General features: G+C 34.8%; 2 protein-coding genes across 2 annotated transcripts in view; both read left to right on the forward strand.

The window, feature by feature from the left end:
* The window catches only part of LOC123714875 (cytoplasmic dynein 2 heavy chain 1), a 68,262-nt gene that overhangs the window by 21,572 nt on the left and 28,982 nt on the right, over positions 1-17,708 (forward strand). The window contains exons 27-32 of the mRNA XM_045669502.1: positions 12,333-12,546; positions 12,890-13,135; positions 14,536-14,897; positions 15,695-15,833; positions 16,173-16,292; positions 17,163-17,345. Coding sequence (XP_045525458.1) covers positions 12,333-12,546; positions 12,890-13,135; positions 14,536-14,897; positions 15,695-15,833; positions 16,173-16,292; positions 17,163-17,345 — 1,264 coding nt within the window. The remainder of the gene's footprint in view (positions 1-12,332; positions 12,547-12,889; positions 13,136-14,535; positions 14,898-15,694; positions 15,834-16,172; positions 16,293-17,162; positions 17,346-17,708) is intronic.
* LOC123714872 (laminin subunit beta-1) lies at positions 5,684-11,557 on the forward strand. The gene has a single exon (XM_045669500.1). It carries the CDS (start codon positions 5,714-5,716, stop codon positions 11,057-11,059), a length of 5,346 nt encoding a protein of 1,781 aa, XP_045525456.1. The 5' UTR covers positions 5,684-5,713; the 3' UTR covers positions 11,060-11,557.

A 17,708-nucleotide genomic window follows, 5' to 3' on the forward strand; every position in this document is an offset into this window, starting at 1 on the left:
CAAATATAAAAAAAAATGAGTGTAGGCTATCTTTATTACTCGGGATATAAGAACTTAAATAAAATCTAGGCGAGATTTATTATACACAGATTATTAATATGTTGCAACATTATAAATAGACAATGTCCTATGATGTAATCCCGAGCTTACAGGATGAAACCAAAGTTATCTCGATAAGGCTCAGGCCGTTGAACTATCGTACATCGCGGAGCTAACGTTAATTGTCTATAAAACCAAAAAGATCGACTATATATAACTCGACAATTCCATCTATGGGACATAGAGGAAGTTTTCTGTATTCGTGGTGATTCCTGTATCGTGCAGCATAACCGATGTTATTTGGTGTCTTAAGTTGTTTACTTGGTATTATATCAAGGCATTTATTACTTAATACCTAACCACCTAAAAAATACGTACTTTATAATAATAATATATGTCTAAAATTAATGAATTGATTTTGTTGAAACTTGCTTAAGAAGTTAAGACTTTTTCGATTCAAAGTCATTTATTTCAATTGGCCGATTAAAAAGGCAGTTTTTTTTAATTACTCAATTTGCCCCTTCCAAAAGTTACTTATGGAGTAAAATGGGCAAGAATCTCCTTACTTACTCTTTTAAATCGTTTTTATATTATTTTGTATACATTGATTTTGTATATGTGAAAACCATGTACCTAGAACAAAAAAAAAACTATTATACTAAAATGAATAATGAATGAATAGTGTTAAAAAAACAAAGTAGCAGATAACTTTGTTAATATTATTATGTAGTGTAGCGTATTATGTTCGCAATGTGGTTCGCACATATTATAGAAACTTTTGATTTACATTATTCTTTATAAAAAAAGAATTAATTAACATACAGTCAAACAGTGTGAGAGCCACGTCAAAGTTGATTTTGTGCAACTTGTGGAAGTGATGCATGATACACGCCTCTTTTGAAGTGGGTTAAAATAGGTCTTGTAATGGAATATTATGTCGCGTGTAAGTCATTTAACTAGAATCATTTTATCATGAATAATCTTATTACTTTAAATGTCAATTAAATTTGTTACCATATATTTTTTTCTATAAAATAATACTTAACTTAATTTCTCATATTCAGTCGAAATGAGCACAACTTATTATTTTTTATTATAATCTTAGTTACTTATCGAAGTATGTCAATATAACAATTCAACTGCCCACTGTGTATATAAATAACATGAAGAATTATAACTTTTAAAGATTTTGTGCTTTTACATAGGTTTTTTATTAATCTTTGCTAAAGCTACTTCCTTACTAGGATAGGTAGCTTTAGCAAAACTTTTGTTTTTCATTGTCCTCCTAATATTCCTTTAAACTTTTATAAATATATTGTTAAATAACTAAAAACAGTACAAAATAAACATATCAGGAAGTCTGACGAAGCTATTGCGTATTTATATTTAGCTGTCCTGCGGCTGGGCTGTAAACCGTGTACATAAAATTATGTTATAGCTATTGCGAAACTTACGAAATATACATATATAGAATTATTTTAGTAACTGTTCAATAAGTTTCGTAAAACTCTCGCTTCAGAGCACAGTTTCTATACTTTTTTCTTTAAGATGTGTTTCTTTCACAATTTCATTACATTAAAAATTAAATTAAGCTTAAATGAATCCTCCAATACCGATATATTCGTTATAAATATCTTCCTTATCTGTGCGAATACAGAGCCTTGGTTGATTTTTAAAATGTTGGTCGTGAATTAATTAACAATTATAACACAAGTAGGACGCTTACTTAATTACGGCGTAAAACCACCTTTGAATAAAATATCTGGATTAATTTAAATAAAACATTTTGATTTTTTTCATACGTTAGCCAGCTTGGACTGGTTTTCATTATCGAAAGTCGAATTACATATACATAATTCCCAAATTGCAATTCTTGTGTACATGTTTTGGCATATGCCAAAGTAGTTTTAAAACCTGTAATTTTACGTAAGTTAATCGCCATTCATAAAGTTTTGACCTCGTCCTAAAATCGCATAAAAACTCGTAAAGCAAGACTCGTGAATCACTGAGATGAAACTGGAATCGGCGAAAAAAGAATGCGTTTGATACCCAAATGTAACTAAACATCTATACTTATATTATAAATAATTAATTCACGACAAACATTGGAAAAAAATGTATTTTTGTAACGATAAAACTAACAATCATCTTAAGATGTTCCAATAATGTATAATAAATCATTTTTTTTAGTCAATCACTTCATTGAAGTAAAGATAAGTTAATATTAATAATTCGATTCGGCATTATAATGGCTAATTTTTGATTTCTATAAAAGTGCTTATAGGGTTTATAATTAAAAAAATAAGAAGCCAGGTCGTCAGTGCGGACGCTTATCGCGTGAACTTTGACATGATAACCGTTATTTAAAAGTATCGTTATCAAAACGAAAGCGTTCATTCACAGAGTCGATGACACATGTAATTGGGAATTCGATATTTACTTAGTTAACTACGCTTGTTACTTTGTATATGTTCCAAAGGGGAGTCCCAACGTAAGGCGCATTCCTTTAAAATTGCGAATGCAGAATTATTCTTTAGGGCTACTTTGGCATAAATTCGAGCTGTCCAGCCACTGTTACTTGACTATACTGACAGGCCTCGGTCCTCTACGCCTGTACGTTAAAATAATATTGACTCTACACATATTTTACAATTATAAATGTAAAATTGTCACCGTGCAGAATTATTTTTAAAGCTACTTTTGGATACATTTAGGTTTGGCATTTGACTATATAATTTTTTTAAAATTATGAATGTAATTTAATGCTGTTAAAAAACTCGACGTGTCGAAAGGCTTCTATTAAATATTGTATTATTTTTACGCTTTTGTGCAATTTGTTAATTATTAATAATGTAAATTTAACTTGATTATTGTGTATCTAACTTTATGGTAGGTTGAGTTGCCTATAGTTTTAATAGATAAATAAAAAGATAGAAAAAAAGATTAAAAAAAACGTGTCGTTTTTCATATTAGTTGTAAAACATTTGTATTAACAGGCAACTAAAAATTTAAATGGTGCCGATGAGGCAAAAAAAACACAAGTCTTAATGTGTTGCAATATCAGATTTCATTTGTTATAAAATAATTGCAATATGTACTTCAATATATGTATAAACGCATGTCTTTATATATATATATATATTTATATATATATATATCTTTATGTATACTATAATAAATCCGATTTGTTTAAAGTATACATATATGAGTGACACTTGCCTACCAAAAAGTCCAATAAGGACTCGCATTTGTGAAAAAAAGTAGCGTTAGAACGGTTTTAGGTCTGGGCCTCAGATTTATGTATATGTTTAATTTCTTAATGTAATAGGCAAGTAGGTGATCAGACTCCTGTGCTTGACACACGCCGTCAATTTTTTTGGTCTAAGGCAAACCGGTTCTCTCACCATGCTTTTCTTCACTTAACAGGGATGAGAATTTCACGCTGATGCTTCTGATAACCACTAAACCATGTCATATATTTGAAATATAATAAAATGCCTCCAACAGTCTCAGTTGACACTATATACCTACCTTTTCCCTAATAATGACACTTCAAAATTATCTTACGTAGTACATATCCGTTTAAAATATTTTTTATAACTTGGAAGCAGATAAGGGGTTATCAGCAAAGTTGTCGAAACTATGGTTATCTATAGCTAGAGGGGCCTCTATTGTTTAAGTTTCAAGAAGTGTATTTACTATTAATTATAGTAATGATTCGGGCCGGTTGGTGACGTCATCGTTTCGCAAATACCATGTCCCACTTAACTGTGTGAATTGTGTGCGTATGCTTGTTCATTAACGTGAAATGACTTGTAATGAGCAATCTATTCAGTTCGTTAACCGTTACCTGGTATTTGCTAAGTGCACTCACAATTTTGTTACCGTAGCTATGAAAGCATAATAAAAATAGAGTAGCTTATTAAGCAACTTCTTTTGGGAAAAGATGATGGCTGGAAGTCTTCCACAGTCCGCTTCACAAGGAACTTTCGTTTGCGAACTAGCGAACTGTAGAATCGACTCCCGGTGGGGGTCTTTTATTTGAGAACTAACTCGAACTATTCAAAGTTAGAGTGTACTCCCTCAAAAATGGGTGTCCATGGGCTGCGATGAATGCCTTCTTTGGGCGTCCATTTAGGCTCGTTTGACCTCTATTATATACAAAAAAAAAACATGGAAACTGCGATTTTGTTTTGCGTTTTATATAGCCAAATTAGTTATTAGTCCCTATTCGTATCTATCAAATTATCGTGCTGTGGTGAAAAGAGACAGAACAGTGATTTAGAGATATACACATAACATTTATTGTTAACAACACACACAGAAAAACACAATAATCGAAGTTAAAAAAAATAAATCAAAAAGAATGAGAGATAACAATTTTTTAAAGAAAAAGGTACGTTTTAAGTGTGAAATGCGTGTGTGCTGAGGTTGTAATTGGCCCTGACTCAGCATTATGCTGAGGAGCAGAGTTGTTGCACAGCGCTGGTCATTCTGCCAGAGACAATTTATTTATCGAAATGTATGAACGTTAAGCTTAATGAGATTATAGGCTACTTATTCACTCGCAAGTGATGTGTTTGCATTTTCGTAAAATATTTGAATTAACCAGCCCGCAATAACATTGGGTCAGATCGCAAATTATCAACACAGGATGTACAGAACGGAAGAGTGAATATCGTACAATAATTGGACCGCAATATAAATCTTTCGAACACAGAAATGTTTAATGGCATTCTGTTTTAAGGAGGCAATTTGGAACACCGGTCCGCCATTAGAATTATGCAGCCGCATCAAAACAAAAAGCGCATCCCAAAACTTGTATTTTAGTTGCCTAGTGGAGCTCGTTTCTTAGAACGGCACGAGCGAACACGAAAGCGGGAGCGGTCGTCGCCTCGCTCGGGGACGGATTGTACACAATAGTTTATAATATATATATTAATTATTAACTGTCATTATTACACGTGTCATGGATTCGTCATATTTACTTCCTAGTTATACTTTTATTATATATGAAATTATTTATTATTACAATAATTTGAGGTGAGCTAATTATCTAGTACAATAAGCTAGACCGCCATAAAATGTAATAATTCTTTTGTAATTATTGTATTGCATCGCCATTCGTGAGATTAGTTTTTAGTTTTTTTTTTATGATTTTTTTGTATTATTTTAGATTAAGGATCGTGATTCTATCTATTTTTCCTTACTTTAGTTGCTTGGATGAGATCGCTTGTCAACGATAAGGCCTCCCGTTGCATCCCTTATAATTTTTATGTATTATGTTATTTGTTTTTCTATAAATATAACGAAGTGTAAATAAATATATAATAATTGGCGCTAAAACCATATAGTGACTTTATGCACTTACGCATATTTATTTAAATCTTTAAGAAATACACATTTTCATATAGTTTGTTATATAGAGATTCTACAAATGTCATGATAAGATGTAAGAAAGGAAGGAGCTGAAAAACTTTCAAACATTAATAAAAACTGTAATAAATATATTAAAATAGTTGAATGCGGCCCTGTCAGCGCAACAAAGCTCGGCCCGCAGTTAGAGAGCGGCGGGTGGGCGGGGGAGGGCGGGATGCGGGCAGAGTGGCGCAGGCGATGCCGGTCAGGCATGAGGCCAGTGAAATAAGCGGCGCGCGGAGAGCCGGTGCGCGCCATGGCTCCATACGATGTATTTATCTTTGCCGCGCTTATCACTGTCGGCGGCGCTGTGTACAATAGAGATCGGGATCGACAGCGTGCCGATCCTCGCTTGTTGGACCGCGCTTGTGAACTAAGCTCCTGTTATCCGGCGACTGGAAATCTTCTCATCGGCAGGGAGGCGAGACTCTTCGCCTCGTCCACTTGTGGAGTTCGCAACCGCGAGCGATATTGTATTGTGTCTCATTTGGAAGAGCGAAAAAAATGTTTTTGGTGCGATTCTACGGAGAACACAGTGAACAGTCCGCAGCTCAACCATCGAATTCAGAATATTATATACAAGTTTCATCCCGGCACACGAACGAAGTCATGGTGGCAATCCGAAAATGGAAAGGAGAATGTTACAGTACAACTAGATATGGAGGCGGAATTCCATCTCACGCATTTAATAATGAACTTCAAAACGTTTCGCCCTAAGGCTATGTTAGTGGAAAGGTCTTTTGACTTTGGCAAGACTTGGCGAGTTTATCGATACTTTGCGCATAACTGCGACGAAGCTTTCCCTTCTGTACCGAAGCATACGCAACGGAGCTTAACCGAAGTTGTTTGTGAATCACGCTATTCAGGCGTCGCGCCCTCGACGGAGGGCGAGGTAATTTTTAGAGTGTTACCACCGAACATAAACGTAACGAATCCTTATTCAGAAGAAGTTCAAAACTTATTACGAATGACAAATTTAAGAATAAACTTTACAAAATTACATACACTCGGCGACGATTTGCTTGATAATAGAGCTGAAATTCAAGAAAAATATTATTATTCTATTTATGAAATGACTGTCCGAGGTTCCTGTTCTTGCTATGGGCATGCTTCGCGCTGTCTACCCATGCCCGGAGTGGAAGCAAAAAACAATATGGTCCATGGACGTTGTGAGTGCACACATAATACACGTGGTTTAAATTGTGAATATTGTGAAGATTTCTATAATGATTTACCGTGGCAACCGGCCGTTGGAAAAACATCGAACGCTTGTAAAAGATGTACATGTAATAACCATGCTACCTCGTGCCATTTTGACGCCGCAGTTTATAATAAGACTGGTAAAATAAGTGGCGGAGTGTGTGATAATTGTCAGCATAATACAATGGGGGTCAACTGTGAACGATGTAAACCAACGTTCTATAAGGATCCATCTCTTGATATACAAAGTCCAGACGTATGTAAACAGTGTGATTGTGACCCAGAAGGAACGACAGATAAAGAAATTCTATGTGATGACGAAACCGACGCGGCTAATAACAAAACCGCCGGCAGATGTTTGTGTAAAGCAAATGTTGATGGAGCGCGTTGTGATAGATGTAGCGATGGATATTGGAACTTTAATTTGGACAACCCAGAGGGATGTGAATCCTGCACATGCGACAGATTAGGCACAATAAATGAACGAGGATGTGACGCAGCAACAGGAAATTGCTTTTGTAAACGTCATGTTACAGGGAGAAATTGTGATCAGTGTCTTCCCGAATTTTATGGTTTGTCAGACACTGACGATGGGTGCTCGTCTTGTGATTGTGACGTCGGAGGCTCCATTGATAGAGATTGTGATGTTATAACGGGTCAATGTAAATGTCGACCGAATGTGACAGGCAGACGCTGTGACCAGCCATTACAAAACTTTTTCGTTGGAGCACTGGATTCAATGGTATACGAAGCAGAGTCTAGCCAGTGTGATTCTCAAATTGATGATAACGCTATTCAAAGCCAATTATGTCATGTTGTTATTCGAGAAAACTTCCCTGATGGCAGAAAAGAAACCTGGACTGGCCCCGGATTCATGAAGATACCTGAAAGCAGTACGTTAGTGTTTACAATCAATAACCTAAAAACAAGCATGAATTATAACGTTCTGATAAGATATGAACCGCAATCTACAAGAACATGGGAAGAAGCTACTATACTTGTTAAGCGACCCCGCCCTGACTCAGATTCACCGTGTGCCAGTATTCGGCCTGAAGATGATACAATACCTACAGTGTTGCCAGCAAATCAACGTAGTGTTTTAGTCGAACCAGCTATTTGTCTCGAGAAAGACAAAGAAACCGAAGTTCGCATATATTTAGGAAGACAAGATGGCCGGACTTCAAGCAGCAGAGCGTCCGTGTTGATAGATTCTATTGTTCTAATTCCTTCTGTCGATGATTTGCCATTTTTAGCAAATAACAGCGACGCAAAAGAAGAATTTGAACGCTACAATTGTGGAGATAAATATTATTATGATTTAAATAGAGATAACGTACCAGAAATTTGTAAGAATTATCATGCTAGTATCGGATTTTACATAAGGAATGGTTCAGAATCCTGTCAGTGTGACCCATCAGGTTCGAAAAGTCATCAATGTGATCGTTACACTGGATATTGCCAATGTGTTGATAATATTGTAGGTGCACGATGTGATAGGTGTGCTCCAGGCACTTACGGTTTTAGCAAGTTTGGTTGTAAACGTTGCGATTGTAATAGTATTGGATCTTTAGATAACTTTTGTGATGCTACTAGTGGACAATGTAAATGTAGACCAAACACCTACGGGCGAGCATGCGACTTATGTCAACCAGGCTATTTTAATTTCCCGAATTGTCAACAGTGTGATTGTAATGGACATGCCATTGAATGTGATGATAAAACAGGTGCTTGTAAAGAATGTCGAGATTATAGTGAAGGCCATCGCTGTGAAAGGTGTATAGAAGGATACTATGGTGACCCTCGTTTAGGCATTGATATACCGTGTCGCCTTTGTCCATGTCCTGGAGTTAAAGGTGATCCAAACAAGAGCAGTCATGCAGATAGGTGTGAGTTGGATGCAGAAACTAAAGATGTTGTTTGTGATTGTAAAGAAGGCTATGCAGGCTTACTCTGTGATGTCTGTGCTGACAACTATTTCGGTGATCCCATTAAAGGAACGTGTGAAAAATGCGATTGCAACGGTAATATTGATATAACAAAACCAGGAAATTGTGATCCTTACACCGGAAAATGTCTACAATGCTTGCATAATACTGCCGGAGATCACTGTGAGTTGTGTAAAGACGGTTATTATGGCGATGCTTTAGAACAATCATGTGACATATGTAATTGTGACGTATTAGGAACAAATTTCACCCGTGGAAATTGTGACCGTGTCACTGGGCAATGCCCCTGTTTCAATAATGTAATGGGCATAAATTGTGATCAGTGTACTGAAAATCATTGGCGAATCGCACTAGGAAAAGGATGTGATCCATGTGAATGTGATCCTATAGGATCATTGTCACCTCAATGTAATCCTTTTATAGGAAAATGTGATTGTAAGCCAGGTCACGGTGGTAGGCAATGTGATCAATGTCAAGAAAATCACTGGGGAGATCCTAACATAGAATGTTATGAATGTGAATGCGACCTTGATGGTTCTGTATCTCAGCAGTGTATGAGAGAAAACGGATCCTGTATTTGCAAGCCTGGAATAGGAGGATATAAATGTGACTTGTGTGCTAGAGGTTATCTTGGTGAAGCTCCGGAATGCTATGCCTGTGGTGAATGTTTCGATAATTGGGATCAATTAATTGGAAAATTACGCATTCAGACGGAATATGCTATTGGCAATGCCAGTAAAATAAAAGTAATTGGAGCTACAGGAGCATATACCAGAGACTTTGAAGAAATGACCAAAACCTTAACAGATGTCGAAAATTCTCTCCAGAGTGCTAGATTAGGACAAACAACCGTTAAAGAGCTTGTTTCTAATATATCGAGTCTACAAGAACATCTCAATGAAGCAGATAAAAAAATTAAAGAAAGTAATGATAATCTTACAGCTATTACATCAAAGATAAACTTAGGAAATGTTACTTTAGATGGTTTAAGATCTAGTATTGAAAAACTGAAGAGTAAAACATTGGAGCTAGGCAATAATGCAACAAAATTACAAGAGGCTAACCTTGAGGGTGCACTTAACCTGACCCGTGAAGCAAAACAAAGGGCTATCAAAGCAAGTGACGATGCAGAGAGTGTACAGACTATAATTGCGAACGCTGACAGACAAATTAAAAATACTGATAGACTGATAGAAATGCAATATAACAATTTTAATAATACCCAAAATGAAAATGAAAAGAAGCTAGACGAATTGCATGACATTTTGTCGCAGTTTGACGAAGGCTTCCCTAAATTAAACGAAATAATGTGTGGACAAGAAAGTGACACCTGCGATATTTGTGGTGGCGCTGGTTGTGGAAAATGTGGTGGAATATCTTGTGATCAAGGTGCAATAACCAAAGCAGAACAAGCTTTAGATTTTGCAAATAAAACAGAACATAGAATTAAGGAACATGAACTTTCCGCTGAGGACTTGTTTAGATCTGTAACTCAAGTTAAGCAAGATACTGTTTTGGTAAAATCTAGAGCAGGCGATTTATTCAATAGATCCGGTGATTTTAAATTATCTGCAGAAAAGGTTATCAATGATAGCGTAGACTTAACTTCTGAACTCAGAGAATTTTTATCCAACAATTCCAATACGCCCGCTGATGTAAGGACTTTAGCCAAAGATATACTTAATTTATCTATCAGAATTGAGCCTAAGGAAATTACTGAGTTATCTCAAAGAATAAATTCTACCGTATCCCAACTAACAAACATCGAAAACATTATATCAGAAACCAAGCCTGATCTTGACAGAGCTAATGCGCTTAAACAAAATGCAACGATCGTAAATAAAGAGGCAAATCTCACCTTAGAAATGGCAAATAAGGTTTTAGAAGCATTAAATGAGGCCCAAGCTGCCCAAAATGCTGCAGAAAATGCGATTGAAAAAGCAAATAACGATATCGAAGCGGCAAAAGGAGATCTCTTACCGATTGCTATTGAAACAGAACAGGCACAGAAGAAAGCAAATGAGACTATGGATGAAGTAGAGGGCTTGCGCACACGTCTGTCAGATTTACAGAAAAATATTCTTAAAATAGAAAGCGACGCCGATCAGGTAAAGCAAGAAGCAAATGATGTCGTAAATAGAGCTGAAGCCGCTGAACAGAAAGCAAGGCAATTGCGACAAGATTTTAAAACTACGAACTCATCGCTCGCTGAGAGAGCAAACCAAACGTCAAATTCAAGAGAAAGGGCTCAGCTTTTGCTCAATAGGGCTACAAAACTTGCAAGTGACACACAAACACAGTTAAAACTTCTTGCCAACATGGAGGAGCTTTATAATGACCATAACGAACAGCTTAATACCTTGGAAAAAGAAATAGGCGAACTGAACTCCCAAATGAATTATTACCTGTCGGAAATAACAAAGCGATCAGACAACTACAGATCGTGCACAACATAAGATGTTTACAACAAGTTTTACTCAGTGCCATTTAAATGTATATTACCAATGCATTTTACTAGGACTTAAGTTATTTTACATTATAGTTTCTGGCTATGCAGTATGCTCTGTAAATATTATGAATTGAATCGAAAATAATCTTAACTTTGTTTGTATAAGCAATTGTAACAATTTATCAGTCCAAAGAGTAATTTTAGTTAGCGTATTGGTGTGTAATTAATCAAATATGCAGTTCTAAAAATAATTTAGCATAAGTATTTTTGCCTTTATGAAGCTTGAAACTATATTCTAATCAATATATTATATTATAAGTATATGTTCCATATAGTGTAATCTTAGTAATAATATTGTGTGTATAGCAATAAGTATCTATGTCTTGATTAGTGTTTTGTTTAAGATTAAAGAGGCATAACAAGAGGCAAGAACTTATATTTAAAATAAGGCACAAATACTTAAATGTAGATAGATGCATCTTTGTTAATAAAACATTTTCTATGACATTATTGTTTTATTTAAAACTCTGAGGAATTCAATTTCTCTTAGTTAATCAGTATGTAATATAAATTATCTGCATTAAAGAACTTTGTTTTGTTATTAATAAGTTCAATATTTTTAGGTATATTTTATATTCTCTAAATTACATAATTATTGAATTGAAATAAATAAACTCAATTTTCATATGCTTTTTCGTTTAGATTAATAAATATCTTCAGAGCAGTAATTTTTTTTATCTAACCGTTCCACAGGATATCTCTATTATAATAATAAGACTATTAATAGTTAGAAATATTTTATGAATAACTAACATATCACGTGTTTACTACACATACACATTCTATAATTGGTGGTACAGTTCCATGCTTTAACATTGGTGAAACAGTTTAATCTTAAATGATACTTTGCTAGCGTATGTATACGAACTGATAACCTCTCCTTTTGTACTTGTATACATTAGTTAAAATTCAGTTATTCTTCTACATAAACACAGCAAGGTTAAGTCAAACAATGGTACTCTAAGTCGTCAATTCTCTTCATATTATGTCTCGAAACTTAGTTTAAAGTTTCAAGAGCTGTGTAACATTTTTTTCTGTATGACATTTTAACATATTTGACAGCGCTCAGGACTTGACTGTGATACGAATTAGGATATGAACCTGAATTCATAAATGTAATTAAGTAATCGACGACACTGAGTTTCGTGAGATAGCTGATGAAGAATCTAGTAAATGTTCCCAGTTATACAAAGCATTTAGGGAGTCGTTTTTAATTGCAGGTGGCTCTACCTAGAGCCAATATTACTGTACGACGAAGGCGATTTGGGAGTTAAATTTCGCAAAGTGGATCTAGGATTTAAACACGTTGCGCGGATTGTTGAAACTGACCCCAGGCTTTCTGCGTTAATTCAGTCTTCGAGACTTCAGCCCATGTTAGACTCTATATCGGAACAACTCAATGCTTGTCAGTCAGCCCTGAATCAATATATTGATGTGAGTATGAATATTTAAAAAAAAATGATCTTAGGCTGTATCTAAAAAGAAAGTAAAACGGTTTAAGAGTTGGTTTCTGAACACACCTTACGCACAGTGGGAGATGCTACTGGGACCTAACATACCTGACTCACTCATTCACACCCACACACTCATCAAGTTAATACGTTTGGAACGTAGTTACATTAATTAAAATATGCTACAATTGATATATAAATAGGATGTAATATGTATTATCGAAATCTGATGTTGAGATTTTTGTGATTGACAAATCTTACTAATAACCTATTTTGAACCACTTGATTATCCTTCCATTGTTTCTAAATTAATTAGGTTATTTCAGGAGAAACGTACAATATTCCCTCGTCTATATTTCCTAAGTGACGACGATTTGCTAGAGTTGCTCGGTCAGGCTCGATCAGGCGCTGAAGGCAGGGAGGCCGTGCTCCAAACTCACTTGAAGAAGCTATTCCCTGGGATCACTGGGGTGGTATTGGGGCCTGATGGAGTGTCTATAACAACTCTCTGCAGCCATTACGACGAAACATTTGAACTAAATCGGCCAGTCGACATTGATTGTGCTGTTGAGGTGACTATAAAATTAAATATGTGAATATTACTAGAAAACCAAATTGTTATTGTAGCATGTCAATAGGCTTTCCGTTGACATTACTGAAAAGGACTTCAAACACATTCGAGTCGAGTCTGTGTGTGTGCGTCTACTAAAAGTGTTTGTTTTACTACTGTTTTCTTTGAATGTAGTGTACGGTAATCGAAGAATGTTAAGGGCTACTAAGAAAACTACTTGACATTGTATTAGAGCGCATACGCTGTAACTTGCAGTTGCAACAGTGATACTGTTTCTGTATGCAAGTTCGATGCTGGTAGTTTTTTTTTAATATCCAGTGACGAAGTCGCAAAATGTAATTACATATTGAATTACATTAAGCTATTTACATTAATACTAAAGTATTTATATAAATAACAAATAATAAATGCTTACTAAGAATATGCATAGCGCTAAATCACCTGCATCACAGCTGGATTAGGATATTACTTAGTTAAATGTATTTAATAATTCTACTGTTTTGTTTTCCTTTCGTTAATGTTTGAACCTTTTGTATATATAATTCCATCTTTGGCTATATCTTTAGTACATATACGATTATTATATATAATAATTTGTGTTAGCAACACTACAATATCTAAATAATAAACACTCATCATTATGATGAACGAGTTAGGTCTGGATATCATGTATTCATGTATTTATTTGCATTCCATAACGTTACAAAAGATGTTTATGAGGCTTAAAGCTAGGTACAATATTATGGACCCTGTTAGGGCACAGCAAAAGAAGGCATTACACTCCAGGCTAGTACCAATTTCATAGAATAACATTTTTTTTTTTTTTTTATTTAATTTTGAATATTTAGGGATTAATAATCATGAAATTAAGCTATATTTTTATCTTCTAGGTACTCATTAACGCTATAATAGCATTTACGTATAAGAAGTTTTTTTAGTTAGTTTGTAAATATATGTATCTTTTTTTCATTTCTTAGTGTCTCAGGTAGTTTATTATAAATTTTGATTGACATGACTAGTTGGCTTGATGCATGTATTTGTAATCGGGAAGATGGTAGGTTTAGGCGTTTTTTGTGTCGAAGTGTATATCTTGTCTGTATGTCTTCGCGTGTGGTGTAAAATTCTTTGTGTGTATGGGCAAATTTACAGATTTCCAATATGTATAATGAGGGTAGAGTGATAATGTTTAGTTTTATGAAATGTGGTATCCAAAGTTGCTCCCCTCACTTTGAAATAGATTTTCGTTTAGTTTTCATATTTTATTTTATTTCTTCTTATGTTATGTTTGCCTTTCACATTAAAAACATGTATTTTATTTTTTTGTATAAATGTATTAGTGCCGAGCGTTGGCAAGCGTTTATTATTGAAAAAATCATATATTACATATGTTTTGTATTTTAGAATTGGCTTAAAAACCTCGAGAATGAAATAAGATCATCGTTGAAAAGTCTAACGTTGACTTGTATAAGTGGGAACACGAGCCTCGATTTGTTTTCGCTACCAACGCAGATAATGTGCTTAGCGCAAAATATTAGATTCACCGAACAAACTGAAAAGGCGATCACAAGTAAAGAACTACGAATTCTAAAAGATGATATTGAGAAGGAGAACGAAAGTTATGCAAGCGATTTCGAGGATGAGGCCGAGAAATTTAAGAAGCAAGCGATGATACTCCAATGCGCGTACTATAAGGAGGTGGTTGCTGCTCTTATTGAAAATAATGTCGTGTCGACTAGTGATTGGGTGTGGCAGAAACAGTTGCGGTGAGAGTCTTCTAGCTTATTGTTTAGTACTAATAATCCAGTCGTGTTAAAATCCTTATTGTGGCTTTAGACTAATATTTTAGTGATGCTAACGCATCTAATAAAACCTAACCTAACAGCAGTTACACACTAGCGTCTAGCAAATACCAAAGCAAAGTGTAGTTTCTTCACTTACACTATGCTGCATCTATTTGTATCGGAATATTCGTGTCTCTTTATTGGTTATTATTTATTTTTCAGTGCGTTAACTCCTTTCGAACCTTTACATAAACTTAATTATAATACGCAAAGTGACTTCAGTAATCAAAGCCTATCATTCATAAATAAATAATGAACACTTCGTTGCATAAATATAATACAATGGACATAATTAAATGAAAAGCCGGCCTTATCTCTTTAAAGCTCTTCCTGACAACCACTATTTAATTGTATACTGTAACTAAAAAAATATAATATTTAAAAAGTTTTCCTTCACCGTTTAAGCGAATGTTAAACACGGACATAGAATGTCCGTTGTTGCACAGACGGGGATCGAACCTACGACCTCAGGGTTAACAGTAGCATGCTGAAGTCACTAGGCCAAAACTGCTAACATTACATTATAAATAAACAAGGATAAACTTACGGAGTTTTCCAATTCGATATATATAGTTACGTTTTGACATCGGCTTCCAAAAACCAACTTCATACGATCTTCATTCCCCTTATTAATTGAATTAATAAATAATATCATCAAAGTTATTAGGATATAAGAATAAGCTGATTCACAGATTGTAGATTGAACGTTCTGTTCACAGATTTTATTTAATAAAAGGTGAAGTTGTAGCAAGGATGGGCTTAGCTGAAATTCCCTACTCATATGAGTATTTGGGGATTCAAACTGGCCAATTCGTACGAACCGAGTTGGCCGAGGAATGTTTTCTTATATTGACGCAGGTAATATTTTTAACAAGCAACGTCCTGTAGTTTACAAAAAACTATTTACAATACCGAACACTCAACAACATTTTTTTTAATTATATTTTTCGCTGATTCCCCGACTATATTGTCGTCAGAGGTATAAAGTAACTTATGTATATGTATAGCTTTCGTAAATAGTATGGATAACTATGATGATTAAACACTACTTATTTCTGTTAACAAATTTTGAATAATACCTACAGCAATTTTTTTAAAGATATCTCCTTAGCTTTTGTTCCACTATTTATTTGCAAAAATAGTTTCGATGCAGTCGTTTTAAATTTACATTTCATTTACACATATTTAATTTTCCAGTCGTTACATTTTGGCTTTATCGGTAATCCGTTCGGTCCAGCGGGAACGGGAAAAACGGAGTCTGTGAAAGCTTTGGGAGGATTAGTCGGGCGCTTGGTCTTGATTTTTAACTGCGATGAGGTGATGTACAATTATAATTTTTCCCATTAAAACGGGCTTTGTGAACTTCTGTATTAATGATTTCGATGGTAATCGCCATAGAAGATGTTTAGGACATAATATTTGTGCTTAGTTTCATTTAAATTACTCTATTATCCGTCCAATATAAATCGTATATAACGCAAATTTTATATTTATATTTAAAATTGAGACTTTTATTCCGTATCATTTTTGTTCAAATATATTTTTTTTTACAATAAGGGTCACTAAAGAGTGTGACTATATGAATTACAATCTAGCCTATACAATAATTATGGCTAATAACTAATATTATGTTGACTTTATTTTCTACAATACTAATAAATAGCCTAAACTATGGTAATGTTTATTAACACTAAGTTTATTAACTCAAAAGGTTAAGTTGTCTTTAGGCGTTTTGTTTCCGGTGAATCTTAAAGTTGAATTGCCTCAGCGTCCACATGATTAACCTCTTTTAAGTGAGCTAAGGCAAACCATTTCACTGTATTTAGGACTGGATCCACATTGAGATCCTTGTGGATGCTTTAAATTTTAATATATCATGGTGCATTGACAATGTCCTGAAACATTTTGTTTAAATAAATAGTAATACAGCCATGTTTTATCCATAATTAACATATCAAATGTAGTATTGTTAGTAGTAAATGTTCCAGATGGCTTTATCTTTGCCAATAGTCTTCCAGCCTTTTCCAGCTATTAAGTCAGCCCATCGTCAGTCTCATCGTCATCATCAGTCCTTTTGGCCTGCCCACTCTTCTTTTTCCTTCCATTGTTTTGTCTTCAATCTCCATCTGTTGTCCAGGTATCGTGTTGCATGACCAGCTTAAATATATAACAGTAGTTAATTTGCAGGCAATGGACGGCGAGTGTATGGGACGCTTATTAACAGGCTTAGCTTTGAGCGGGGCTTGGGGCTGCTTTGACGAATTCAACAGGCTCTCGTCGCCAACATTAGCCTCCGTCTCGCATCAGTTCACCTCCATACTCGCTGCGATGTTGGAGAAAGATAAAGATGCCCTTTTGAACGGGAAACAAGTTAGTTTACTTTGACTTAAAGTTTGAAAATTCAGTAAACCCCATTACGATGACGGCACTTTTATTACGCACTTTCATATTACGCGATTTCAGTTCCTCGTTTAACATGGGTATACTCCCATATAACGCGGTCAGTTCACACGTTATATTTCTATAGTGTGACATTTATAATGATTTGTCGCACATATTTCGTTCGTAACATAGTTTTCTCTTTATATTCGATTTAAATCCACTCTAACGAGAAAAGATAAACGTGAATCATTTGTATATAACGCGGAACGAATCTTCCGTGTTAAAGGAGAGATTACAGTCGTGGATTATTTCTCAGTAAAAGAAAACCATATCATTTAATTATTTATAAAG

Source organism: Pieris brassicae, chromosome 10 (assembly GCF_905147105.1).
Source record: "Pieris brassicae chromosome 10, ilPieBrab1.1, whole genome shotgun sequence".
Classification (NCBI taxonomy): domain Eukaryota; kingdom Metazoa; phylum Arthropoda; class Insecta; order Lepidoptera; family Pieridae; genus Pieris; species Pieris brassicae.